General features: G+C 42.0%; 2 protein-coding genes across 2 annotated transcripts; both read left to right on the top strand.

Annotated features, from left to right (window-relative positions):
- Positions 1–5,398: 5,398 nt before the first annotated feature.
- On the top strand, positions 5,399–7,142 carry LOC125884328 (prestalk protein-like). The gene is made up of 3 exons (XM_049569226.1): positions 5,399–5,427; positions 5,711–6,849; positions 6,980–7,142. The coding sequence occupies exons 1-3, from the start codon at positions 5,399–5,401 to the stop codon at positions 6,991–6,993; spliced, it is 1,182 nt and encodes a 393-aa protein (XP_049425183.1). The 3' UTR covers positions 6,994–7,142.
- Positions 7,143–11,208: 4,066 nt separating this feature from the next.
- LOC125884330 (uncharacterized) lies at positions 11,209–27,500 on the top strand. The gene is made up of 12 exons (XM_049569227.1): positions 11,209–11,242; positions 13,867–14,152; positions 14,239–14,384; positions 14,580–14,874; positions 16,413–16,564; positions 16,747–17,041; positions 18,412–18,563; positions 18,741–18,951; positions 19,152–19,294; positions 22,770–23,013; positions 26,752–26,930; positions 27,014–27,500. The coding sequence occupies exons 1-12, from the start codon at positions 11,209–11,211 to the stop codon at positions 27,073–27,075; spliced, it is 2,199 nt and encodes a 732-aa protein (XP_049425184.1). The 3' UTR covers positions 27,076–27,500.
- Positions 27,501–27,658: the final 158 nt, after the last annotated feature.

Below are 27,658 nucleotides of genomic sequence, written 5' to 3' on the forward strand. Positions count from 1 at the left end.
TGCCTGTCTGTCATAGGCCTATATCCGATCCCTGATCGGGATGTAACTTCCGATTCCGATCGAGTCTGAAACCACGTGATCGGCCCCGATTTCCGATCACGTGATTGGATCGGGACATGCCTATCTAACATCAAACATACCTCTCTAATTGTCTGAAATAATTAGTAGAGTGTGCCCTTACAGCATGCAACAACTGTGTGTTAGGACGAAACATCAGTTTACGATGCTCTGCTCCTTCCCGAGTTGGGGAAACCTTTACCCATCCACTTGCTGACTAACATCAACATGTAGGGTTCGCAAAAAATTCTACCATTGTCAAATCAGCCTAAGATCCCCTGTAAACGAAATCACAATACATGTGTGTAGAGATTCATACACTGCTGCTTCTCATACTTTCTATGACGTCTTCCTTATAACCTTGTAGCATTACGGCACTCTCATGACACACTGCATGCCTTAAGATGGTAGTGTAACACACTCCTAAAGAATTTTATTGTCACTTAAAGCTGTTTCATGCACATTAACAAACTTGTGCCTGATTCACCACATTAATATGCGTCGAAACAAATCACAAGACAAGTTTCATATGAAGAGACACCCTTCTCTAATGCCAGCCAAACAGGTTTAACACATGGAGTACGTCACAGAGACTTCCGTGGCACAGTATGACTCACAGTCCATGCCATTGTCTAGTGTCTTCAGGGTAACGTTCACTGGGTATTAATACATATCAAGTCATGTAATTTGACCATAATCACCATTTATGTCAATTCAGTTTGCACTTTACACAAAGGGAGGTTTTTCTAAGTGCATGAAGTTGGACAACTTCCAGAGCTGATGGGAAAAGAAAATAATTTCTTAAAGGATGTAAAAATAACAAAATCAGTTCATAAAATAAGGAAATAGTGATATGGCATGAAGCTAAATTCAAAATGTAAGCACTTATGCAGCAGAATTATTGTTTTTCCTGCTTTTCTATATCCTGTTTCCAAATACTTGAGGGAATTCTACAAAGCAGAAATCGCCTACATCTGTCAGAGTAAGAATTCAGATTTGCACTTTATAAATGGGGCTCACAGAAATTGCCTGTTCCAGAAAGTAGTCTCAACAGTACTCTGTGTCTAGCCGTAAAGCTGGTTAGCCTGAAAGCTGAAATGATCACCTGATAGGCTGGCAACCATGTGTATTAACCGGTAATACCAGGTTGATTGCTTTTGCCCAACCTTGAGAGCCACACTGAATTTGTCACTAGTTAGCAAGTTGTTCATTTCTGAGCTGTTTTCATCTGTTAGTCTGCAGACGTTACCTTGGTTGACTTGGCAGAACTGTACAATTATAAGAGAAATGCTAATTACAATGTTCTGACCTGACTGTAGCCCAGGGACATACACATTTCAGTTTGCTACAGTCTACCCTTACCCAAAATTAAAAGCACAGGTTCGTGTCAATGTAACTGTAATACAACCACGACTACTTTTACTATTACTAACACAGCACGTGATTGGTTTTACCAATCAGACACGTTGGCAATGACAGAAACCTGGGTCATTGTAATAACTTTACAGGAACTGACTACACAATTAACAGCCTGACTATTGCCAAGAATTCGGTCACTACACAATTTTATTAATTATATAATTACTTAATTATATAAAAACATTCAGTGTATTAATATTCATGTATAGCCTATTTGTATAGCCAAAAAGAAAACATTACTCAATTTTGGATCAAGATGTTATCTCACCTATTCAACTTTACAAAGTCAAATAATATTTAACGTATTAACTATTTTATTTGATGTTAGTTAGTATGTGAGAACAGGACCATTTTTTACATTACTAGGTTGTATAAGGTCTGATACCTGAACATACTGGTTAATAAACTCTCTGATTCTTCAACTGCCCGTATAATACACCTTTCATTGTACTACTGCACAATTTGCATCACAGATCATTATTTGAATACATGCAGGTGTCACACACGAAAGAGTGAGAGATGTTCTGATATGAAAATTCTTGATACCAACAACATATTGTTTACAAAAATAGTTTATTCCTAAAAGCCCAAACACACCAGTGGTGAACACTGTGTGTCTAAAAATATGCATCCATTATGTAAAATTCCACGCCGGAGGCAGCTGGGCGCGTGTCGGTGCTCCTGGACACACTGCCCCGTTGCACTTCACGCCACTGTCCTATTATAAATAATACTATAATAAAGTTTAATTAGTTGGTGTCCACACATGATCTTAAGCTAATGCATAGTTGGAGGAAGTGCAGATCTTTCAGTTAAAGGAATAATAACTTCGCATGGTCGTCTGTTTGCATGGTCGCGGGCGGCTGTGGCTCAGAGGTAGAGCGGGTCGTCCACCAATCGAAAGATCAGCGGTTCGATCCCGGGCTCCTCCAGGTTGCATGTCGAAGTATACTTGAGCAAGATACTGAACCCCAAATTGCTCCCGATGGCTGTTCCATTGTGAGTGTGTTAAAACTGTGTAGCAGGTGGCACCTTGTACGGTAGCCTCGGCCACCAGTGTATGAATGTGTGTGAATGGGTGAATCGTAGTGTAAAAAAAAGTGCTTTCACTAGATGACTAGAAAGGCGCTATACAAATGCAGGTCCATCCAGGTCCATGTTGCCGAGCTGCAGCGTGATGCATCCAGTGTGTGCTTGGGGCAGCACTCATCATATTACGTGCCACGGCAGCATGTTTTCATCTTAAGTTTGTCCATTTGGGTCTGTTTCTATGACAACACTAAATTGACATCGTAACTTTTAAAAATGTGATTTTCAGCTAATTTGCTAATTTGGTGGACTACATATTTTAGAGCAAGTTAATGCAACTGTTGTCATTAAAGGTAAGATATTACTCATTGGTATGCTGACCTAATAACAATACGGTAGCAGCAATCACATCCCCCCTCACATATTGTACTTAATTTGCAGTGGGGGTGTTTCCTTCGCTTAGAATGTGCCTAGCCATTACTGATCATCCAGCCAAATTTGAATGATTAAAAAAAATAATGTATATAATGTAAGTATATTATAGTTGGTTTTAAAAACAGGAAAAAATAAGCAGTATTCTCTGCTCTGTAACACTGGGGGTGGGACCACTGAGGGAGCTGAAATGGAGATTGACCCACAGACTCATTAGCATTACATCAATTAGAGGTCAATTACATCAATTGACCTGAATGTCGGTTTCGATTAATTTTCAATTCATTTCCCAGCCACAAACACCATCCCATGACTTCCGGCCAACACAGAAAACCAGAAATCTCAGATTTGACTTTACCCGCACTTTAAGCCAGTAAAGATTCATCTGTGTGCTTTTATAGTAATTCTCTGCCACATTCTCAATGTGTACATTTGCAGGGAGAAATGCATAATCTAATATAGTAAAAAAAAAATTGTAATAGCATATTTCTTTGATAAAATATCAAATTTCAAACATTTTCTCCCTTGATCACACTTCCTTATAATGTGCACCCGTAATTGAATAATTGCCACTTTCTATTATAACAGATTGACAGTTGACAGTTGCCCGTACTTGCCTTCTCAATAGATAGGGTGGGTAAATGCTCACAAGAAACTGCAGAAAACAATGGCCATACTGAATACACAAGTGCTGCCACTGAAAAACCAGTTCTTGGCATTGTGTCACCAGCCTCATGACTGGTTTCATATTCCCAACTTTGTGCATGCACACATTCACAAACAATCTTGCGTTGTCTGAAAGACATTTGCACTGCTGGAGGTCCGTGTGGGGAGCTCATTAAAGGGATGAGAATGGCAAGTGCAAGTGTTCTGCAGTCACATCTCTGGATCAGACAAGATCAGGTCAATCTGTCCATCTCAAATATCTGAAGATTCATAAAGTGTAAAAGCCTAAAACTATCAGTATTATGTGTAATATTTTAAATTTCATCACAAAGACAGTGAACTACTGTTACTGCTATTATCAGATAAGAGAAACATCCAGGAAGTCACCGCATTAGCTTTTGTTTCCTTGTCTCCCTCATGTCAATCGTGTAGTTTACGAGCATTGTGAGCCCTCAAGGAAGTATTACATTCAGAAACTAAACTTAAGCAGAGACAAAAAGGGTTAAATGTGCAATGACATGGCAGAATCAATGTGTGGCTTCCGTAATACACACCCTTAAAATCACACTGACAGCTCCACCCTTTAGAAACACTGCCCATGATGTCAGAGATATTTTTTTTTTGGGGGGGGTGACATCCTTGGTAGTTTAAATAGTGACACACACAGTACAGGTGTCACAACTTAACCAGCGATCCAGCAAGGAACATCAGGGGTGCTAGTGGTCCGGCTGTAAGCCTCATCTGAGACTAAAACTACACAAGATCTTCATAGCAAGGGACTGCACATCTTTTTGCTTCTCAACCCAATTTCACCCATCACTGGAAGTGAAGACAATATCTACAGGTAGGCTTGAACAATGTGTATGCAGGGTATTGATATTTATTGGAGGAATACGATATGGTACGTGTAAGCTGTTTTTTTTTTCAAATCCCACTGAAGTTTCTTTTGCAATTTTAAAAGTAAAAAAGTATGTAAAATGTAAATAGTTAAATAAAATCTTAAGATTGATTACTAGAGCGTGATCAATACTTCTGATAATTAAGAACATTATCAGTAACTAATAATTATTATGAGCATTTAGTAATATTAAGTTAAAAATGTTATGTCAAATCTAATCTTATTTACATTTGATGTCTTAAATTGAACTGTTTTAAGGTAACAGAAAAACCACAAGAAGTTAAATTGCATGATGCTCTGTGTTAATGCCACTTCATATTTAATTTACATCAACACTTTTATTGCAACTAGCTATCACCTTAATCATCATCATCATGGTGCAAAATGTTTTATAATTAGATTTTGCTTTTCATATGGTGCACTATGCTACACCTCAAAGCAAATTTAATTAAGGATACCATTACATATAATGTATGAGGATACATTATACATCATTAAATATGCTTCTTTTTTAGCAACATCTGCTGTACTTGTTTGGACCCCCTGACAAAGGCTTGATGCTGAAAGGCGTTGCATGAGGGTCTTACATGGCCATGCCACGATAATAAAGCCATTGAAACTGTTCATAAAGAAAGTGCCTTGTAGTTTTCCTGGGATTTTTTTTTAAAAAAAAAGTTGTTTATTGTTGTATTCGTTGTGAAAAATCGCAATACCTGACAAAATGAAAAATGCCTCTCTCCTCTTGACTTACCTAACTGGCTGTCACCACTCCCTCCTTGTTTTTTCATTTGGCACTGCATCTGCATGAAGGGGCGGAGCTGGCCTCCCTCTCTGTCATTAACATCCTCCTCCTCTTCATCATCATCCACATGATTATTACTGTGTGACCTGTCGAACATGAGCTATCTGAGTTATGAAAAGATACAGTGCGACCTCTTCCACCGTCTTGTCGCGGCTGTGTCGTGTGAGGTCGTATTTATTTTTAGACGTGCGACAATTTTGACTGGAAAAAAGGACAGGCTCAGTGTGCAAAGGCCTTTACCGATAGAGGGTTGTAGATTTTGTTTATTGGGTATTATGTTGAGAAAAAAATTTTGCATTTCATTTTTTCCACTGAGCTCACCTGAATCTCTGTTACAGCACGACTAACTGTAAACATAGTGTCCCATTATGTCATTTAACTGAATAATTTCACCCACCCTACTCTAGGCATGGACAACAGGCTGATCCTCACCATCCTATTTGTGACCTGTCTGTCTGTGGGCACCTATGGTCAAGTGACTACAACTGCACCAACCACAGCTGCACCAACTACTGCAGCACCAACCACAGCTGCACCAACCACAGCTGCACCAACTACTGCAGCACCAACCACAGCTGCACCAACCACAGCTGCACCAACTACTGCAGCACCAACCACAGCTGCACCAACCACAGCTGCACCAACCACAGCTGCACCAACCACAGCTGCACCAACTACTGCAGCACCAACCACAGCTGCACCAACCACAGCTGCACCAACCACAGCTGCACCAACCACAGCTGCACCAACTACTGCAGCACCAACCACAGCTGCACCAACTACTGCTGCACCAACCACAGCTGCACCAACCACAGCTGCACCAACTACTGCAGCACCAACCACAGCTGCACCAACCACAGCTGCACCAACTACTGCTGCACCAACCACAGCTGCACCAACCACTGCAGCACCAACCACAGCTGCACCAACCACAGCTGCACCAACCACTGCAGCACCAACTACCGCAGCACCAACTACAGCAGCAGCAATGACTACTACAGCAGCAGCAATGACTACTACAGCAGCAGCAGCAATGACTACTACAGCAGCAGCAATGACTACTACAGCAGCAGCAGCAATGACTACCGCAGCAGGAGCAACTACCGTAGCACCAACTACTGCAGCAACAACTACAGCAGCAGCAGCAATGACTACTACAGCAGCAGCAGCAATGACTACTACAGCAGCAGCAGGAACTACCGCAGCAGGAACTACCGCAGCAGCAACTACCGCAGCAGGAACTACCGCAGCAGCAACTACCGCAGCAGGAACTACCGCAGCAGGAACTACTGTAGCAGGAACTACTGCAGCAGGAACTACTGTAGCAGGAACTACCGCAGCAGGAACTACCGCAGCAGGAACTACTGCAGCAGGAACTACCGCAGCAGGAACTACCGCAGCAGGAACTACTGCAGCAGGAACTACCGCAGCAGGAACTACTGTAGCAGGAACTACCGCAGCAGGAACTACTGCAGCAGGAACTACCGCAGCAGGAACTACAGCAGCAGCCCCACTGATGCCCAACACCACAGTGGAAGCTCTTGGGGTGAGTGATGCAAAAGAAAAACAAACAAAAAAAAAAAAAACAAGAACATAGTGGAACAGATTATGGTGTCGAACACCATCAAAGTGCACAATGTCCAGCCAACTGAAAGTTTCTCCTCTCCTCTTTGCAGACACCTCTTTCTAGGAGAGGATGTGGGACCCAACAGCTCTGTGCATCCGAGCCTTCCACTTGTGACCCTTCCTCAACAAATTGTTTCTTTCTTGCCGCCAAGCAAACCAGTGGTCAAAACTTTGAGCTTGGGCTTGCAGGACAGTCAAGCGGCTACGTGGCTGCCTCCCTGTCAACTGATGCCACACTGGTAAGCTGTGTTAATATAATTCACACATTCACATATGAAAGTGCCAAAGCAAATCATATAGTTTGAAGTCATCTATGTAAAAGAGGGTCAATCTATCATTTCTGCTTTCACACCACAGGGGGGTAACGACACAACCTACGTCTGTGCAAACAACAACGGCACTGTTAAATTCTTTGGTGCTCTCCTCGACAATGGCAGGCTGACTATGAGAGAGGTAAGCTCTACTCAGAGTATTGGTGGATGTAGAACTGGGTGAGAATATGTTCTTTTGTTGATTTTTTCCACACTTGAGTAAGAAAGTACAAATTGCACTTCATAGCGGCAGCATGGCACACTCATAACTGGCCAGCCATCTAACATTGCCCTACAATGCACTAAATTGTGTAAAGAACTGATATGGACAGTAGTAGACACAGCTAATTTTTTGTTTTCTACACATATAATACTGAACAGATTCAAAATCTAGAAGCACAATATGCCTCAGAGAGCATTTCTGAACCTGCAACTCCCTGTTAATTCAAAACCTCACCATCTGCATGATATAAAATATCTCAGCACAAAAAACTCATTGTCTTCTTGGTCATCTGATAAACTGTCTTTGCTCTGCAGTTGCCCGTGAACAATGTAAAGGGTAGCGTGAATGGAAGCACAATCCAGTGTACATTTGCAGCCACTGTACCAAACTCAACCGCCAGAACAACCAATTTCGTACTCGGAATCTCCACAGGACCTTTCAACGCCTGTAAGCGGACGCATTCAAGATACACATTCACACAAACATTATATGCACTTTCAACAGCCAATTAAGACCCACTGTTACAGAGACTGATTATCTGACCATGATCTTTTTGTCATTTGCTTGTACTCTCAGCTTCAAACACTCTGGGAGACGCCACCACCAGATTACAGAGTACTGCTGTAAACCTGGCGAATGCTTCCGCCACCGTCACCAATACGCTTAACACCAACCCCACCACCACTGCTGCCCCCAATACCACCAGCCACGCCATTACACTTCAGCAATCTTTGACCCAAGGTGAGTGTATGAGATAGGGTCGTTTTCCTTCAGAAAGCAATGTTGTCCAAAAACTGCATTCGAACAGTCCCTAATAAATCTTTTTCTTTTTTTCTGTCCTCCTATCCTCCCCTATAGCGCTGCTGATTACTGGAGCCGTGCTGGGTCTGGTCATGTACTGAGGAAAACTGAAAGCCCCCATGAGTCAAGAGAAGAAAACCATAACTTCCCTATTCATATACACGTGCAACTGAAAACATACATCTCACAGGAGATTTATTATACACAGTGCATCCCAAATTTTTAGGATCATGCTTCAATTTGTATCAACTTACCGCAGGTGAATGTAGGAGTGGTGGAGGGTGGTCACTCTTCTACAGCCTTATTACTGCTTTCACGTCTGTGAAGGCTCTAAAAAAAATTAATTTAGAGGAGTTTTTAATTTAATGTGTATTCTAATTTGTTTGTTGTTTTTTTAACCATAGGACTGCTGGATTTCTGTCCTATAAGATACTTAATTGCAGGCTGATACACTAACTCTCTGCCCCAGGTGAAAATCAATCTTTGAATGGTTAGAATGGGGTACAAATGAGAGGCAATTTGGACCACCAAGAGTACTCAAACATCAAACCATAACCAAATGAACGACTATCTGACTTTGACCAGTAGATGTCATGCTTAATACAAATTTGGGGTTTGTCATTTGGTCATCTTTTAAGCCCACATTACCACTGTCAGGCAAAAATCTCATGACTTGGTGATTAAACAGAAGGACTCCACAACACTGGAGCCATCAAATTGTTCAAGTGTTATCAGTATTGGTAAAACAGTGCATAAAAGTCAAAACTTTTTGCTGAGTAACTAATGAAGAACTTTATATTAACCATGACATTCTTTACCCTCAGAAGAGGCAGACGAGCCCTAATGAAGGACCGCAATTGTCTTTGCTTTGTGTGTGTCACTACACATCTACATTACTATGATATGTTTCTGGTGACATACACAAGACAAGCAGAGGGCCAATGTTTTCCCCTCCCTTCTGCCACTCATAATGACACCAGCAAATGGAAAACATGTGTTTGCATTATATTACTGTTACAATGTTGTTCTCTTTTATGTGAATGTATATATTGATGATACAGCATACTTTTACAATGAAGCCTTGTGTGGCTGATATTTTCATTTGTGTATGTGCAAGTACACATGCAAATGAGCAATTGCTCATAACGAATGCTACTGTATAAATGATACCAAATATTGGTGAAACAGATTTTGCACTTTGCGTTATGTAACAATTGAGTTTTTACTGTGTATTTTTGAAATAAATATTTTACCAAACTGATTTTCTTAGTGGCATTAATTAACTGTGAGATATCACTGACAGATGGAAAACCCTGGAGTAAACTGTGTCACCAACAAGGAGATGCGCACAGCAATATTTCACACTGGAGGGAAAATATGATTAAAATCAAGGTCTGTTTAAGTGTTCTTCAAATGCCACAGAGTATCACATCAAAAACTTCTTTTTAAAGAAGGTATTTACGCTTTGTGCTCAAATATTACGCGACAAAATCAGCATTAAAACATTACAAAATAGAACAGTAGCTGATTTAAAAGTGGTAACAGAGTAAAACGAATTGGATTGGGGCTCCATTTTCTAATAAGACCCTCAAAACATACAGAGCTTGCCCGTTGACAGCCAGGTACAGCTAACGGTTCCTTCACCATAGCCTAGCAAACACTGGCTAATCAAAGAATGTAGCTAGCTTAATCAGTTAAACTAATATAGCTAGCTCAGTCGCCAGGGCTTTTAACGGTTTAACAACACCAAGTAGCCTAATCTGGGGGTGAAAAGACCTCTAATTTAGAGTAAAAGCGGGCAAAAAATAAAAATGTGTTTTAAGTTACACCGACGTCAAGGTTAAATATTTCTGCTAACGCTAGCTAGCCGTTGTAGCGTTAAGTTAGCTAAGAGCTGCTTCGGCATTTCTAGATGTGCGAAATTTTATGTTATAAGTTACGGCTATTTCCTGATAGATAAATGCAAACTAAACAGGTCACCGGACAGCACTTACCTCTGTTATGATATTTTCGAGGTGTCTCAATGACTATCCAGTTGAAAGAAAAAGAAAACATATTCCATGGGCTGCACGGTCCGAGTTTGTTCTTTTCGCCGAATCTAAGATGGCCGCCGGAAGTGACATAGCATCTTGCTTGTCTCTCACGTCGCATCAACAAAACGTCTACGTTTCTTTTCCAGTAACATTCTTATATTAATCCTTTTTAAACACATTAAAAATAGTACATGTGAAATATAAAATTATTTATTTTGGTGTTTTTTACACACATAGAATGTAGTAAAAATTATATGAGAGTGTCCTGCTGTACAGCAAAAGGCAGTACCAGCAGAAAAAAGTCAGTTAGCAACTCATTTGTTTATTTTGATCAGTTAATTTTTTTCCTTACCAAAACAAACATGGATTAAAGTGGATTCACAGTTCTGATGTGCAGTAGGTAGCCTGACGTCACCTGACTCATGAAAGCATGAGTTTCCAGATTTGTCTGGTTTCCAGGTAAAGCAGTGATTGTCCTCAGGGCAGAACAGTATTTGCAAAGGCAGATTTTTACGACCTGTGCCACTCAAGAATCAAAATTCAGCAACTTGAAAATTCTGAGTAATACTTAGTGTCACTTTGTAAATGCTAAATAAAAACGTGGGTGAGTTGGAGAAGAAATAATTGCTTTCAAGTGGGATAAACATCATCAAAGTTGGTGAAAATGCAGAGGCAGGATTCGTTTGCAGTAAGCAGATGTCCATCTGGGTGTGTTGTTCTTCATGCAAACATCACTGAAATTTACATGTTCTCATGTACCAGAATAAATTATCCAGTACAGTATGTGATTGGTGACGCTCAGAGGAAAACTACAAAGACAGTAAGTGTATGCACTAGTTGGAGTGTATTCGTCTTAGGTGTATTTTCACTAAGAATGTTATAAATTTGACTCTGGGATTACCTCTAAAGCCATGAATGGAAGTCAGTACATCTGGATCCTCATTGGTCAGTCACATTACAATAAATATACTTTATGTATTTGATTTTTATTATGTTGATAGTTTTTAATTTAATGCTGTTATCTCTCTTAAAATTTGTAAACTGATTCAATGTAAATACTTTAAAAAGATAATTTTCAAGGTCAGATGACTAAAAGCTGCAATGAATGCTTCTTGTTGCGGTTGTTGATATTTTACTTTTTGCCACTTGGGAGCAGAGAAACATTTAAAAAATCAAAGTGACAGATACACAGACCCCCCCCCCCCCCCAAACCCCCCAGCTTTTAAAATTGTAATTGCTAGTGTGTTAGCATTTAGTCGCCACTTTCACACCCAGTAGACATGAAGAAACATTATCATTTAACTTGAAAAGTGGCGGCTGATCGCGGCCATCTACACAAGTCTTGTAATTCCAGCAGACGCGCAGCAGAATCTCTCAAAAGCATCACAGAAGCTATTATCAGAATGAATGCATTTTTGATAACTTAAACACAGCCACAACTCTTCGGCTGTGTTCAGACTGCAGGAGAATCTGATTCAAATCTGATTCCTTCTCAAATCCGATGTTTGACTGCTGACTGTCCACACTGTTTTTACCAAGTGTCCAGATTGGATTTGGCTCTGTTCAGACTGGGCCACATTATTGACCAATCTGATAGGTTGCTTTGGCAACGACCACGGAGCGGAGGAGTCATCTAGCGTGTATTCTGTGATGTCATATAAGGAACTGTTCAGACTCAGACACGTGTCCAAACGCGATTTGAAACTATCTCCCAAAGGTGGTTTCAATCTGGTTTGCAAAAATCGTATTTCATGTCATTTATGACTGTTCAGACTTCATAAGAGCCTTCTGGTGCCAATCTAGATTGGCTAAAAATCGGATTTTGGCTGGCAGTCTGAATAAGGCCTTTGATTGATGTCGTTTATAACTTGACTTTTAATGGCATTAAGTTTGTCTGTTTGCTACAGCACAACAAAGAAGAATAAAATAACAATAAACAATTAAAACAAACAACAAAAAAAAACATTCCGTTTGATAGAAACACAATTATTAATGAGAAATGACAAAATCAACAAAATCTGCAAGTCTACAAAATCGGGCAGGCAAAAAAAAACATTACTGAAATGCTTTCAGTTTGGTATGACGTTATGCGGAGGACAGAACAAGGTAGCAGGCAGATCAATGGAGAACCGTTGGAATTGTCCCTCCTGGCCCCCTTTCAGTCAAGATGGTGGCAAAGATAACAAAAATAAAATGGAGATTTATTCATCAGGTATCGCACCTCACTTTAGTGGACCAAAACATGTTGGGTTTGGAATTAATCGGCAGATGCCCATAATGAGTCCAACTTTTTTATGGATGACATTTTTTAGTCATGATCAAGGCCCAAATGTGGCCTGCAATAGACGAGGTAAGGCTTTTTGTTTTTAGCTTGGCAAATAAGAGGATTGAGGAGTCAGCAGTCAATGATGGTATTAAACTCAATACAATACAATAAAACAGGTTTTTCAACAACTGTGAATCACAACAACCACAAGATGTTCTTGAGCATACACTCACATGAAATATTAGGCTGATTGGTCCAGTAGCTTGTGAGATTAGCTGTAGACAGAAAGATACACACACTTACATACATACGTGCACACACACCACCAAACACATGATCCCCTCCAGACGCCTGGTGAAGATTATTAGAATACCGCATCTGTTTGCTCAACAGAGTCCAGTATTCACTCTTTTTAAGTTATATTTTGGTCTCCACAAACTCCAAAGAGGTACTGGTCTTTAATTGCTCCATGCATACTGTGGCTTTATTAGAGCATTATTGTTTGATGAAATTGACTCAGACCTGACCAGACCACAACTTTATGAGCTGTAAAATCAAAACAACCAGCTAAAAGAGGCTTCAGTGGTCCGTAGAGCTGCCGAATGAGTGTTAAAATCTTGGTCACATGGCATTACAAGTGATATTACATTATTTGAATCAGCTAGCATTAATCACTATTTGTCAATGCAGGTCGAATATGAGAGGCGTTTAGAGCAAACTGGTTGTTTTTAGACGCAACTTGTTCCCGAGGCCTGTACTACGAAACCAGTTCAATTTACCCAGGATGTCTTTTCATTATCTGGTTTGACTTACCCATCAGAACCATGAATCGAGTACTCCACATAGTATGGAGCAGGTTAGCTGTTCATCTGTTAACATGGTGATTTAGTCACCATTTACAAAGAGAACCAGTTTCATAGCAGTGAAAACCCAGAGTTAACCCTTAAGTTGCCTCGCTAACTCCAAATCCTGCTTTGTGGTACAGGCCTCAGGTGTTATGATCCTTTTGTCATAATTTGCTGACATCTTATTTGAATATCAGTGTTCCACTGGCATGTCAGCAGTGATGTTGATGCTCATCAACAGCTAAATTAGGGCACTTCCTCTTTCTATTCAAAGTCATTATAATTAACATCTGCTGTATGAAAATGAGACAAAAGCAAGCATTTTTTACTAACATCCGATCCCTTGACAGGCATTGCCCTCATGCTGACATCTGGAGCATGTGCAGGTAAACTGTTTTTTTCCCCCTCAGTACATTCTGTTGATTTTTTGTCTAATAATTATTTTGTCTGCCAATAAGGTCATCTTCTCCAGAATGTGGCACTGAATAAAAAAGCCGTCCAGTCTTCAGTAGGCTTCGGTGATGCTGCCAGGGCAGTTGATGGCAACAAAGACCCAAGATTAACAAGCAAAACCTGTATCCACACCAAAGAAGAATCTGATCCCTGGTGGAGAGTAGACTTACAGAATGTGTACAAAATTGCTGCTGTAACAATAACCAACAGAAAAGAACACAGTCACAGGCTGAATGGTGCCGAAATCTGGATTAAAAACTCAATAGAGACCAATGACACCAAAAGCATCAGGTGAAAACAACTTGTTTCAGACATATCCCAGTGTGGGATGAAAATGTGTTCTTATTACTTTCTCTTCTTTCCTCCACTTCACCCAGATGTGCAGTCATCTCTCACATCCCAAGCGAACAAACAGTCTACTTTCCATGCAGCGCTGCAGAGGGACGCTACGTCATGGTGCTTGTCCGAGGAAGCAAGAAGGTTTTGAGTCTTTGCGAAGTTGAGGTGTTCCCTGAAAACTATGGTACTGATACATGGATATAATATAGATAAATCCAGTATTGCTATTTTTATGCCAATTTTCTGGCCAGTGATTTAGTAGTCCTGAACCAGGCTACCTGTCCAGCAGACTCTCCTGAATGATCAGAAACAATGTCTTGGGTTATACTGTTTTTTCCTCATGACCTTAAATTTTCCATCTGTCTATTTGTGTTTCAAGCACATCCTTTATCCAACGTGGCACTGAAAGGAGATGCCACCCAGTCATCAACGCTGTCTTCCGCTACTGCCTCCAAAGCCATCGATGGGAGACGGAACTCATACTACAGCCAGGGGTCCTGTAGCCACACTGCCGAGAAAAAGACCAACCCCTGGTGGAGGGTGGACCTGCGACGGACATATATAGTCAATTCTGTCAAAATCACTAACAGAAGAGACTGCTGTGCCGAGAGACTGGATGGAGCTGAGATTCGAATTGGGAACTCCCTGGAGAACAACGGAAACAGTAACCCCAGGTACTGACCTCAGAACAAGTAGAATTAAATGCTAATGTTATTTTACAATGATTAGAATAGTTATATTTAAGTGTTCAAAATGAGGTGGGGGCCAAAAAGAGACGGGAAGTGTATACCATGTCACACCATTGGCGCGGCTTGTAATGCCAAGTCCAACAAACTTCCCCTGGCCGAGCGGCTAACTTCCTGTTTAGCCCTCCACTAACTTCAAAGAATTACTAAACCCCAAGATTCAGACCAAAGTGACTCCTCCCTGGACCGTGAAAAGGAGTATCAAAATGGGCAAGGCTGTGAGAGTGGCTAAGACACAGCCAGTCGCTCATCCATGCCACCTGTCAACTCGATTCATTTCACAGGGGTTTTACAGACATCTCTTTCACCATGTAAGTGTATGGGAAAACATCTTTCTTGGCCCAATGGCATCACATGACGGACCCAGAATGTGTAATTCCAGTGTCTGGCCGCCATAATTGGCTTCAAAGTCCGACACACCTCTACTGGGAGGTGACCAGGAGGCATCCTGATCAGATGCCCGAACAACCTGAACTGACCCCTTTTGACGCGAAGGAGCAGCGGCTCTACTCCGAGCTCCCTCCAGATGTCTGAGCTCCTTACCCTTTCCTTAAAGGGATAGTGCACCCACAAATGAAAATTCAGCCATTATCTACTCACCCATATGCCGACAGAGGCCCTGGTGAGGCTAAAAACAGAGTTCATATGACGTTTTTCGAAACAACTTTTTATGTTGCGGCTGCAGCACACTTGGATCACTATGGATGAGCAGTATGGAGGTACTCTGTGGATTCAATTTTGTGTTCTTGGACGTTAGTCTGGGGCGCCGTCTACCATTAGGTGTGCTAGCCACTCCCCCCGCTGATCTCCGCAAGGGATGTGAGGACTCTAAAACTTCACCAGGGCCTCCATCGGCATATGGGTGAGTAGATAATGGCTGAATTTTCATTTTTTGGGTGCACTATCCCTTTAAGGCTGAGCCCAGCTACCCCATGGAGGAAACTCATTTCGGCCACTTGTATCGGCCATCTCATTCTTTAGGTCACTACCCAGAGCTGGTTGGGACGTAGATGGACCAGTAAATTGAAAGCTTTGCCTTCCAGCTCAGCTCCCTCTTCACCGCGATGGACCGGCGCAGTACCCACATGAAGGCTGAAGCTGCACCAAACCGCCAATCCATCTCACGCTCCATTATAACCTCACTTGTGAACAAGACCCAGAGATACTTGAACTCCCTCACTTGGCTGATTTTATTCACAAATTATGATCAACAAGATAATCTCCAAAAGAGGACACGTTAGCATAGTAGTAGTATTAGCAATTTACTTCTGGCTGGCTTCTCTTAACTACATATCTTCCCAGCATTAATTAAGAGCCCTGTAGGAAAAAAAACATTTAAAATCTGATGATAGAAGGCTTAAAAATGTGGAGTGATTTCCAGATTTCTGGACCTCATGTTGTTCTCTTTAACATAGAAGCTTACAAGATAACCGCAACTAATCATCCCCGTCTCCCTCCACTGTCAGGTGTGCTACCATCGCCCACATCAGAGCGGGTAAAACCAACACATACTACTGTGATGGCGGCAGCATGGAGGGTCGTTTTGTGAATGTGATTATCCCTGGAGAGGGCAAGACTCTCACCCTGTGCGAAGTTGAGGTGTTCCCTGAAAACTATGGTACTGATACATGGATATAATATAGATAAGTCCAGTATTGCTATTTTTATGCCGATTTAGTAGTCCTGAACCAGGCTACCTGTCCAGCTCTGACTCTCCTGAATGATCAGAAACAATGTCTTGGGATACACTGTTTTTTCCTCATGACCTTAAAATTTACATCTGTCTATTTGTGTTTCAAGTACATCCTTTATCCAACGTGGCACTGAAAGGAGATGCCACCCAGTCATCAACGCTGTCTTTCGCTACTGCCTCCAAAGCCATCGATGGGAGACGGAACTCATACTACAGCCAGGGGTTCTGCAGCCACACTGCCGAGAAAAAGACCAACCCCTGGTGGAGGGTGGACCTGCGACGGACATATATAGTCAATTCTGTCAAAATCACTAACAGGGGAGACTGCTGTGCCGAGAGACTGGATGGAGCTGAGATCCGCATTGGGAACTCCCTGGAGAACAACGGAAACGGTAACCCCAGGTACTGACCTCAGAACAAGTAGAATTAAATACTTACGTTATTTTACAGTGATTAGAATAGTTATATTTAAGTGTAAGTGGACCGTGAAAAGGAGTATCAAAATGGGCAAGGTTGGGAGAGTGGCTAAGACGCACCCAGTTACTGATCCATGCCACCTGTCAACTCGAATCATTTCACAGGGGTTTTACAGACATCTATTTCACCATGTCAACCACCATCTCCGACGCCTCCTTGGAATCTACTGGCCCAACACCATCTCAAATGTGACCTTGTGGGATCTCACTAAGCAAGAACTGTTAGAGAGCCAAAGCAAGAGGAGAAAATGGAATTGGATAGGCCACACACTCAGAAGACCAAACACCTCCATTATAAAACATGCACTAATATTGAACCCGCAAGGCAAGAGGAAGCAAGGGAGACCTAAAACCACCTGGAGAAGAACCACAGAGGAGGAGATGAAGGCGGAAGGGCGGAAGGTGGAAGAGGATGGAGGAGTTTCGTCAATGGCCTATGTTCCTCAGGGAATTTAAAGGCCTAAGTAAGTAAGTAAGTATTCACCATGTAAGTGTGTGGGAAAACATCTTTCTTGGTCCAATGGCATCACATGACGGACCCAGAATGTGTAATTCCACTGTCTGGCCACCATAATTGGCTTCAAATCTGACACACCTCTAACGGGAGGTGCCCAGGAGGCATCCTGATCAGATGGCCGAACCACCTCAACTGACCCCTTTTGACGTGAAGGAGCAGCAGCTCTACTCTGGGACCCTCCAGATGTCCAAGCTCCTTACCCTATCTCTAAGGCTGAGCCCAGACACCCTATGGAGGAAACTCATTTTGGCCGCTTGTATCGGCAATCTCATTCTTACGGTCACTACCAAGAGCTCATGACCATAGGAGCTGGTTGGGATGTAGATGGACCAGTAAATCGAAAGCTTTGCCCTCCAGCCAGCGCCCTCTTCACCGCGATGGACCGGCGCAGCGTCCACATGACTGCAGAAGCCGCACCAAACCGCTGATCCATCTCGCGCTCCATTATAACCTCACTTGTGAACAAGACCCTGAGATACTTGAACTCCCCTCACTTGGCTGATTTTATTCACAAATTATGATCAGCAAGATAATCTCCAAAAGAGGACACGTTAGCATAGTAGTAGTATTAGCAATTTACTTCTGGCTGGCTTCTCTTAACTACATATCTCCCCAGCATTAATTAAGAGCCCTGTAGGAAAAAAACATTTAAAATCTGATGATAGAAGGCTTAAAAATGTGGAGTGATTTCCAGATTTCTGGACCTCATGTTGTTCTCTTTAACATAGAAGCTTACAAGATAACCGCAACTAATCATCCCCTTCTCCTGCCACTGTCAGGTGTGCTACCATCGCCCACATCAGAGCGGGTAAAACCAACACATACCACTGTGATGGCGGCAGCATGGAGGGTCGCTTTGTGAATGTGATTATCCCTGGAGAGGGCAAGACTCTTACCCTGTGCGAAGTGGAGGTGTATGCTGCCCCAAAAGGTACAACTACAACTGACTGGCTTGGAGTTATCATAACACAGCAGTCTGATATTGATTCATCTCCGTGTTTTCTTTTTTTTTTTTACACTTAAGTGGAACCTCTACGAAATGTGGCCTTGAGGAAACCAACAAGACAATCAACAACTGCTTATGTCTATGGGGGGTTGTCCTCTCAAGCTGTCAGTGGGTGTAGAGGTGGAATAGTTGACCGCTGCTGTAGCCAGACTTTGGAACAGTATGAACCCTGGTGGAGAGTAGACTTGTTAGCTGTGCACAAGGTCAGTGCCATCACCATCATCAACAGGCGAGACTGTTGTACTGACAAACTTAGGGGGGCACAGATCCGCATTGGGAACACACCGTCAACCTATGGCTTCATAAACCCCAGGTGAGGCATAATATCTTCAGGTGGAAAGTAAATAATTACTAAGTATGTGTTTCTTGTGGTTTAACTGCACAATGCAAACCACTGCCATTTACATTTTAGAAAAACTGTCTCTATGCTGTAATTACACCACTGGCAAATACAATTAGAGTAACCTCTTATGAATAAAACTGGCACCCATTATGTTTCTCTCTCCCCATCAGATGTGGTACTATCTCATCAACGGATGATACGTCAATGTACACCTTTGACTGCGCAGGCATGAAAGGTCGCTACATCAAAGTGATTATTCCAGGAGATTCTAAGGTGCTGACACTGTGTGAAGTGGAAGTGTTCGCTTCGGCAGGTACGGTCCTTTATGTCTAGTCAATGGAAATCAAACAAAAAATAGCTGACTAGCTATCAAACATCCCTGGTGGAATGTAAGTGATACCCAGCAGGATATAAAGTACATAAACTTAGCCCCACCTTTACCAATGATTTACACATTATTGCATCAATAATGTAACTCTGTGATATAAATGAATCCGAAACTGGCCATTCAGCATGATGAGTACTTCTACCTTTGGTACCTTAAGCCAGGTCCACCCACAGAAATGGCTGGAGGCTCCCCAGATCTGCTCTACTTATATTAATGCATGCCGAGCACTTTGTCCCCTAGTTTAGATCAGCAATCTTCTCAGGTCTTGTGGCCATGGGCGGATTATGTGACAATGGGCCCCTGGGCACAGATATGCAATGGACCTATCCTGCATAGGAGCACGACACATGAACTTTGTAGTCTTGTGCATCTTTTTGTAGTTTTCAGTCTCACTGTAGTTGTTAAGTGTCTCTTTGGCGTAATTTTGAATCTGTTTTGATTTGGGGAAAAATGCATTTTCCTACTATGCACTGTGGGCGGGGAACAATCTCCAAAAAGATCTAAATTTAGAAACACATATCCATTGATGAATTTAAGAATGTGGTGATAGAGCCACAACAGCTCTGTTTCCACCGAGCAGTACAGTACTGTTCAGTTCAGTTCGGTACACTTTTTTTCTGTTACCACTGTGAAAAGTTGTGGATGGTACCAATGGAACCGTTCTGTACCGTCCCCATTTTCGGTCCCCACTCTGTTGGGGTACCTAGCACACAGATCTGGTACTAAAAGGTGGAGTTGTGAACACAGCAGTCTGATTGGTCAATAGAGGACGGTCACTCTGCTCAGGGCTGAGTTGTGGCTGGTTTTGAGGCTCATGTAACCACTGTTCATACTGTGGAGAGTTTTATTAGTAAACTACAACTATAAAATGAAAGGATATTTTGCTGCCTCTTGCAGCAGCTGGAGTCTGAGAAAAAAATAACTTAATTCACTGGCCGACTGCCGGCAACTTTAAAGGTGGAACATGTAATGTTACTCCATGCATGAGTTGATGACGTGAATCAATCAACACACCTTAAATTTCACTGTGACAACTTTAACTACTTTTTATATGACATACACTTTTAGTAATGAGTGGATCTTCAAGCGTTTATATATATTAATTTCAGCCAGGTTATGTGAATTGCATATATTTTAATCCTCTCTCAGAGAAAAAAAATGCGTTGTGGAGCGTCGTGCCTGTGGAGTGTAGTTCCTGTGGGCTACGGCAATACTACAGGCCCATATCCACTGAAGTAGTTCCTGGTACTGTTTGGGGGGCAGGAACTACTACAGGAACGTCCTCTCGCTCGGCCCTCTCAACCGCTGTGTCTCCACTGAGAGAGCGGAGTAGGATGAAGGTTCCTGTAAAGTTTCTGGGCTCTGTATGTGATGCAATCGTTGCGCGACCATTTTGACCGGGGCGACGTAGGGATGCCGTTAGCCGTCAGTGGTGTCTGTAGTAACTCCAGTCACGGTCCGTGAAAAAAATATTTTTTCCAGTGTCTTAGTTACAACATGATTGAGCTAATTGGAGTAGTTTCATGTCGTATCCGACAACGGGAGGCATTTAACAGATGACGTCCTGAAGTTAGCTTTGCTGCTGCTGTTAGCTGTCCCGGTCAGCTGATGCTTTCTAGACATCGTGATTTCCCAAAACTGAATAAATACCACACATAGCAACACAAAACTGCTTTGCTAGCTCAATCATGTTGTAACTAAGATATCCGCTGGAATTTTTTTTTTTTCACGGACCGTTTGAGTTATTACAGACATCGCTAACAGCTAACGGTTAGCCCAGCTAATCTACGATAACCATGTTGCTATTTACAAAACGTCACATCCCGCCTTGAGTATATCCAATCAGCACCAAGTAATCCCCAAGCCCCAGCCAGGAGTTTCTCAGGGCCGTTCTGAGTACCTACTCCGAGGCAGGGACTTGTTTAGCCCCTGTAAAAGTTCCGGAACTCTGTCCTTCGGGGGTGGTTCCTGCAGTGGAGACACGCACCAACGGCCCCGGCCCCGTAAAATTACCCTGAAGTTCCTGCGGTGGAAACAGGCCTTAAGCCGCTGAGCTTGCCTGAGAAGGACTAAATGCACAAACCCATAGTGAAAGACTCTCACTGCTGCCTGTTCTGTTTTGTTCTGAAAATGTCGAGGTGCAGACTGATAGAGAAGGAAATACAGTGAGTGCTGGATGGAGCAGTGAGTGACAACAACCTCGCCTACATATAAGGGTACTGTTTGCAGTGGAAACCCTAGGGTCTAGGTACCATGTCTGAAGGTGTTTGGTGGAGAGGGGGCTTATGTTTGAATAGTCTTCTTTTTTATTATATGCTGTATTTGTTTCATTTAAATGTGTTTTGACTGGCTACTACCTTGGCCCTTATGGGGAACCCTGCTTTAAGTATATTTTGATGCTTTTATTTGAGTAATATTTAAAATGCAGGGCTTTTACTTGTAAATTGTAAAAGAGAAGAGTATTTACACTGTAGTATTGCTGCTTCTACTTAAGTAAAATGTCTGAATACTCCTTTCATCAGCGGGAAATGCTGTATTATGTCTGAAGTGGTATTGGTATTAATATTGTTGACTTCTGAAGACAACTGTACTGTATGCACATGTTATTAGGAACTGGTCCAGAACTGGTCAAGTAGGCATAGCAGACTGCAGCGTAAACACTCCGGGCGTATACGCATCAGTAATTTACTTCCACTGCAAGTGTTTGTTTTTGTCCCTGACAGGCTCAGATTATTATTGTAAGAGTCTGACAACATTATGGAAAGGATCCCGACAGTTTTGTTAAGAGTAAGATTCTTTTTGTTTAACTCGAAATCGCCATCACCAAACCCACCAGACTTCATTGAAATAAACAGAGATTTTAGCATGCATAGAGCCTGCATGTTTTCACACCTAACTGGGTGAGTTAAGGTTTAATTTCAACCAAACCAGCACCTTATTGTTGGAAAAATGGAAAGACAAACCAAGATGGCTTTTGTGAGTTTTATTTTGTTTCTGTCGACTCTGGATGACGTGTGCTTAACAATAATAAAACTACTGTTTATTTAAATGGAGTCTGGTGGGTTTGGCAACAACAATTTTCAAGGCTGTTTCTGGTTAAACAAAAAGGATCTTACATTTTAACAAAGAGTAAGACATTGCATTGACATTGCTTTTACTTCTTTGCACATAACAACATGTCAGTATAATCGCTTGACAAGATGTGGACTGATTCCAGTTGCTTTTTGGCATCAAGGCCAGGTGCCGACTCTGTGGCTTCAACGTTAGCTTTCCATTTTGGAACCAAAAGTCCCCGGGCAACTCCAGGTTCAAGACAAGCCTGTTTAAAAAAATGTATCAAACATGAACCGGGCCAACTGAAACCTAACAACATTTTTTTTTCCCCCTCCACTACCAAAAGTTATCACGCCCTCTCCTCCTCTTCCTCCGCCTCCACCCCCTCCGGCTGTGAGCGTGCTGCTGAGCGGCAGGAACGTGACAGTGGTGGGAGAGAGGCTGTGCTGGGCCGATGCTCTGTTCTTCTGCAGACGTCATCACTGGGATCTACTTAGCCTTCGCAGCCAGGAAGAGCAGAGCGAGGTGGAGCAGCTGCTGAGCCGCAGTCCTTTCCCTCTCACAGACTATGTTTGGCTTGGGTTGCGCAGGTACTCTTCACTGACACTGTCTAACTCAAGCACAACTCAACATGAAATAATATGAATTAGCTGGTGTGGTTTTACTTTTATATTTTGGCAGAATGGTGGGTTCCTAGTTCAAACTTAGGGTGGGGGGTTCGAGCCCAGGGTGGGGGATCCCTTTCTGTGCAGGGTTTGCATGTTCTCCCCGTGTCAGCTTGGTTTTTCCCCGGGTACTCCAGCTTCCTCCCACAGTCCAAAGACATGTCAGCCATGAGATAGTCTGGTGACCTGTCCAGGGTGGACCCTGCCTCTCACCCAATGCTAGGTGGGATAGGCTCCAGCCGCCCCACGACCCAAACAGGATAAGTGGTTAGGGACAATTAATGAATGAATGGTGTGGGTTTACTTTTACATGATGACTTCTTTGCTTATCTTCTTAAAAGTTGCAGCATAAAAATATCACTCCAAAGCCCAATGATTAAAAGGATTGTAATATTTAACCCCCATAAAGGCCTCGTGTTTCCATGTTCGTGTTTTGTATACTACACCCATTCTTGAGAATTGAGTCAAACACACTAATTTAATTTCTGGGGTGAAACATTATTTTTAAAGGATTTATTTCTATGAAATAAATATGATTTCTAAAACATTAAGATCTGCTTTTAATTTTTTTTTTTGCCTTCTAAACTTGCCCTGTGCCAGAATTCACCCTTGTCCCAGACAAGAATTCACAACTTCAATTGACTAGAAAATGTGTTAAAAACCTTCTAAATCTGAAACTAATACTTTATATTGATAACACATTGGTGTATAAATGCACTGCCATAACAATCTTTGTATTACTTTTTTGTGTGTGAAAATTTTGGCCTTTTAAAGATACTAGTCCATACCCATTGGTAGCTTTGTCCCCTTCTACCTATAGATGCCAATCCTCAATGCCTATGTGCAGCTTCACATAGATTGACCACGTCAGTGAGTAGAAAAACGTGGGACAGACAGAATGACTGACTGACAGAATGACACACTGACAGTTTCCGTGATTATGTACAGCATACCATACCATGACTTAGTCATACCAAAAATTAGAAAACAACAACAACATTGGGCCACAGGGGGAGCCACAGCGATCGGTTGCATTTTAGCCATTTTTAAGCATTGTTCTGTTGTTATAGCGCCACCCAGTTGCCAGTTGGAGTTAAATTTCTCCAGTCACCTTGAGGCGTCCTGTTCTACTTATCTACCAAGTTTAGTAAAAATCGATATGGCGGTTAGACCTAGATAAGAAATTAGCTCTCTAGCGCCCCCATTTTGTTTGATGGGGTCAATAATGGAGGGGTCCCCTCAGATTATGTGTGGTCATATGCCTACAAAGTTGCGTGGTGATGGGTGAAACCCTTGAGATGTTATACACCTTTATGTGATGAGCCACGCCCTCCGTAATATTCATTGCCTTATAGAAGCTCAGTTTTAGTAAGTTTTCCAACTTTTGCCAAGAGGGAACTTTAGATATTGGTCCCTAGATTATGTTCACCCAGTTTCATGCAGATCGGTCAAACTTCCTAGGAAGAGATCCATTTGAAGTGTTTTTCTAAAAATTCAAAATGGCAGAAAATCTATATAACCGGAAGTTATGGGTTCTTGAGGCAAATTTGTTCCTCATGAGGAGAGGCATCTCTGTGCAAAGTTTCATGTCTCTACGACATACGGGGCATGAGATATGCCCATTCAAAGTTTGCAATTTCAGTCGGTTGCTATAGCGCCCCCCTTTGGCCAGTTGATGTAATGTTGCTTCATTCGCATCCTCCCATGACCCTCTACCACTGTGCCAAATTTCACATGGATTGACCAAGTCAGTGAGGAGAAAAACATGGAACAGACACACACACACACACACAGACACACACAGACAGAGTTTTTGTCATTTAATAGTAAGATGTTCTTGAGTTTTTTCAACTCTGTCAGATTTCTGAAAAAACATAATTTCATCATGCATTAAAGGAGTTAACTCTATCCTAAGTGAGACGTCCTATCTCACTTCCTGGTTTCCAAAAAGGCAGGAATGCTGCTCAAGTACTGCTCAGCTTCCTATTTAATGATAAATCAATTAAATAATATTGCTATCGGTTGTGTCTCAACCATAGCAGGTCCACACCGTAGTGTTTCTAAATCCAAACTAAATGAGAATTATGGTTTAAATATTAGTATTTTGATTCGCATTAAGAGAACTCTTACCAACTGTGAAAAATAAAATGGCTGGTTCTAATTAATAATAATTATATTATAATTAATAAAAATAAAATAACTAGCTCTTGGCCGGGCACGTCATCTTGCTCAAACAGAAGGGGCTGCCCCACCCAAATCTGGCCAGTGGCTTCGAGACGTAATATCCTGCTTAAAATTAGAGATGCGATGTGTGTCGCCCAACCCTGGCTTTAAAAAATAAAAATATTTTGAAATAAAAAAGGAAAATTAAAACGGGTACTCACTACGACTGCAGAAAAATTAAATAAATATAACCTGTTGAGAACTCTGTAAGAGGTCAACCCTGTCAGATCTTACCTTTGACATCCATTATGTATGCTATTCAAGAGAAAAAAATAAATCACTGGGATGTTGGTCAGTTAAAAGGTTTAATAGTCAAGACTTTGATCTTTTAACATATAGGCTACTACCCTGCCTTAATGAAGAGAAAAAAATAATGAGGGTTTGTCCTGGGATAGACTGAGAGGGCAGGTGCCCTACCCTGGTTTCTCTGAGGATTTGAATTCTGCAAATTAAGACACACTCAGACACAGGTCTTTGAGTCAAATACTGTGTGTCCTTATATTTGCTCCTTTGCATTGCTGCCATTCCAAGAAAGATGAGCATGAATGCCTTCTCACTGCCACACCCTGTGACAAGCCTATTGTAACATTAGAGCTGAAGCAAGCATTTGACTTATCGACTGACAGAAACTCACTCAGCCATAACTTGTTTCAGTTCAGTCACGCACAAATATTACCTGGTTCTGGCTTTTTAAGTGTGAGGATTTGCTGCTTCTATTTTTGTGTTTTAAATGAAGTGCCTTGAACCTGCAGTCTTTCTAGTGGACGGCAGGGGGTGACTCCACTGGTTGCAAAAAGAAGCAATGGCAATTTTCAAGTCTTCCTCGATACATTTTGTAAATTATGTTCCCATTTAGAGTAAAACAGACAATGAAGCAGGGTATATTTTAGGGTGTGGCTACCTCATGATTGACAAGTTGTAACAATGGTGGTGTCCTTGGGTTCTCAGTCAGATCCACCCCTCACTCCTCCACAGGTCCACCTTCTCGTCCAAATATGGTCACTTCTGGTGTCAAAAAGCAAGATGACAACAACCGAAATGCCAAACTCAAGGCCTTAAAACGGTAGTCCATAAGCTAATGTGTGACATCATGGTGGCTACATCCACCTTCATACAGTTTATGGTTCAGACTGTTAGTTGGACAAACAAATCATTTGGAGCTGTCACCATGAATTTTCAAAAACTTTGTGCTGAACATGTTTTTGACATTGCAGTGACTAAGCGAATAATTCAGAATAATTGAAATAATTATTAGTTATAGCCCTACTTTCTATGATAAAGATAAAGTTGGATCTATGTGTAAATGTTTTTAAGAAATTACAATATTTGTGAACCTTGACACCTGTTGCAGTGGGGGGATTACAAAGTACAACCACAAACAACTGTGCAGTACATTAACAGCAACATTTTGTCAAATCTGTTAATCAATCTGTTTGGCAGATACCTAATGGGTGACAGGTGGTTCTGGATGTCTGGCGATTCCATGAAATTCACCAAATGGCGGCGAGATTCTGCCCCTAACCGTTACTCCAGCCCCTGTGGAGGTATGGCCAGAGGAGAGCTCTTCCTGTGGGAGGACCAGCCTTGTGGGAAGCACCTTAATTTCATTTGCCAGTCAGGTAGGGGTTACACCTCACATCCTGCACATGTGTGCATATTGGACTTCACCACAATACACTCATGAGCTCTTTCTGTCCCGTAGGTGCTGAGAGTGGAACACAACGAGTCTATTTCTACAGCACAAGGAAAGCCGCAGATCCTTAGTTAGGGTTAATAATCAAGGCATTCTCACTCCCAACTCGTCATATACGGCAGCTCAGTCAGGAGCACTTTAGTATTTCCATTTGTAGTTTAACATTTGGCAGTATGGCTGTGTTCTGGGGCCTCTTTGCTTTTCCTAGGCCTATGCAGAAAGCCTCTTCCACGCACCTACGTGGTAAGCCTAAGACAGGGAGAGCACACTGCCCTTCCATGCGCCTAAGTGGAAAGCTTAAGGCTGAGAGAGCACACCTCTCTGCCCTTCCATGCGCCTAAGTGGAAAGCTTAAGGCCGAGAGAGCACACCTCTCTGCCCTTCCACCCTTCCTAAGGGCCACTGTCCAAGCAGCTGTATTTAAGGAGCTGGGAGTGAGAACATGTTGTACTATTAGAATCTGTATTTTTAAGTTAGCTAGGAAATAGCGACTATAAACTGCCTGCGCTCCTTGTATGTTATCAACTAATGTTTGGGTGGCACTTCAAGACCTTATGTTTCTGCACAAAACATGGATCAGAACCCAAAGTCTCGACCACCTGGATGCCTTTATTTTCATGCTCTTGATATGTGGGTTAAAGTAACTGTAATCTCA

This window comes from Epinephelus fuscoguttatus, linkage group LG23 (genome assembly GCF_011397635.1).
Source record: "Epinephelus fuscoguttatus linkage group LG23, E.fuscoguttatus.final_Chr_v1".
Lineage (NCBI taxonomy): Eukaryota > Metazoa > Chordata > Actinopteri > Perciformes > Serranidae > Epinephelus > Epinephelus fuscoguttatus.

Coding starts and splice junctions, on each gene's coding strand:
- LOC125884330 (XM_049569227.1), top strand. CDS start 11,209: ATGAATGGAAGTCAGTACATCTGGATCCTCATTG. Junction 11,243..13,866: donor GTACATCTGGATCCTCATTG/GTCAGTCACATT, acceptor TCTGCCAATAAG/GTCATCTTCTCCAGAATGTG. Junction 26,931..27,013: donor TAATTTCATTTGCCAGTCAG/GTAGGGGTTACA, acceptor TCTGTCCCGTAG/GTGCTGAGAGTGGAACACAA.
- LOC125884328 (XM_049569226.1), top strand. CDS start 5,399: ATGAGCTATCTGAGTTATGAAAAGATACA. Junction 5,428..5,710: donor CTGAGTTATGAAAAGATACA/GTGCGACCTCTT, acceptor ACCCTACTCTAG/GCATGGACAACAGGCTGATC.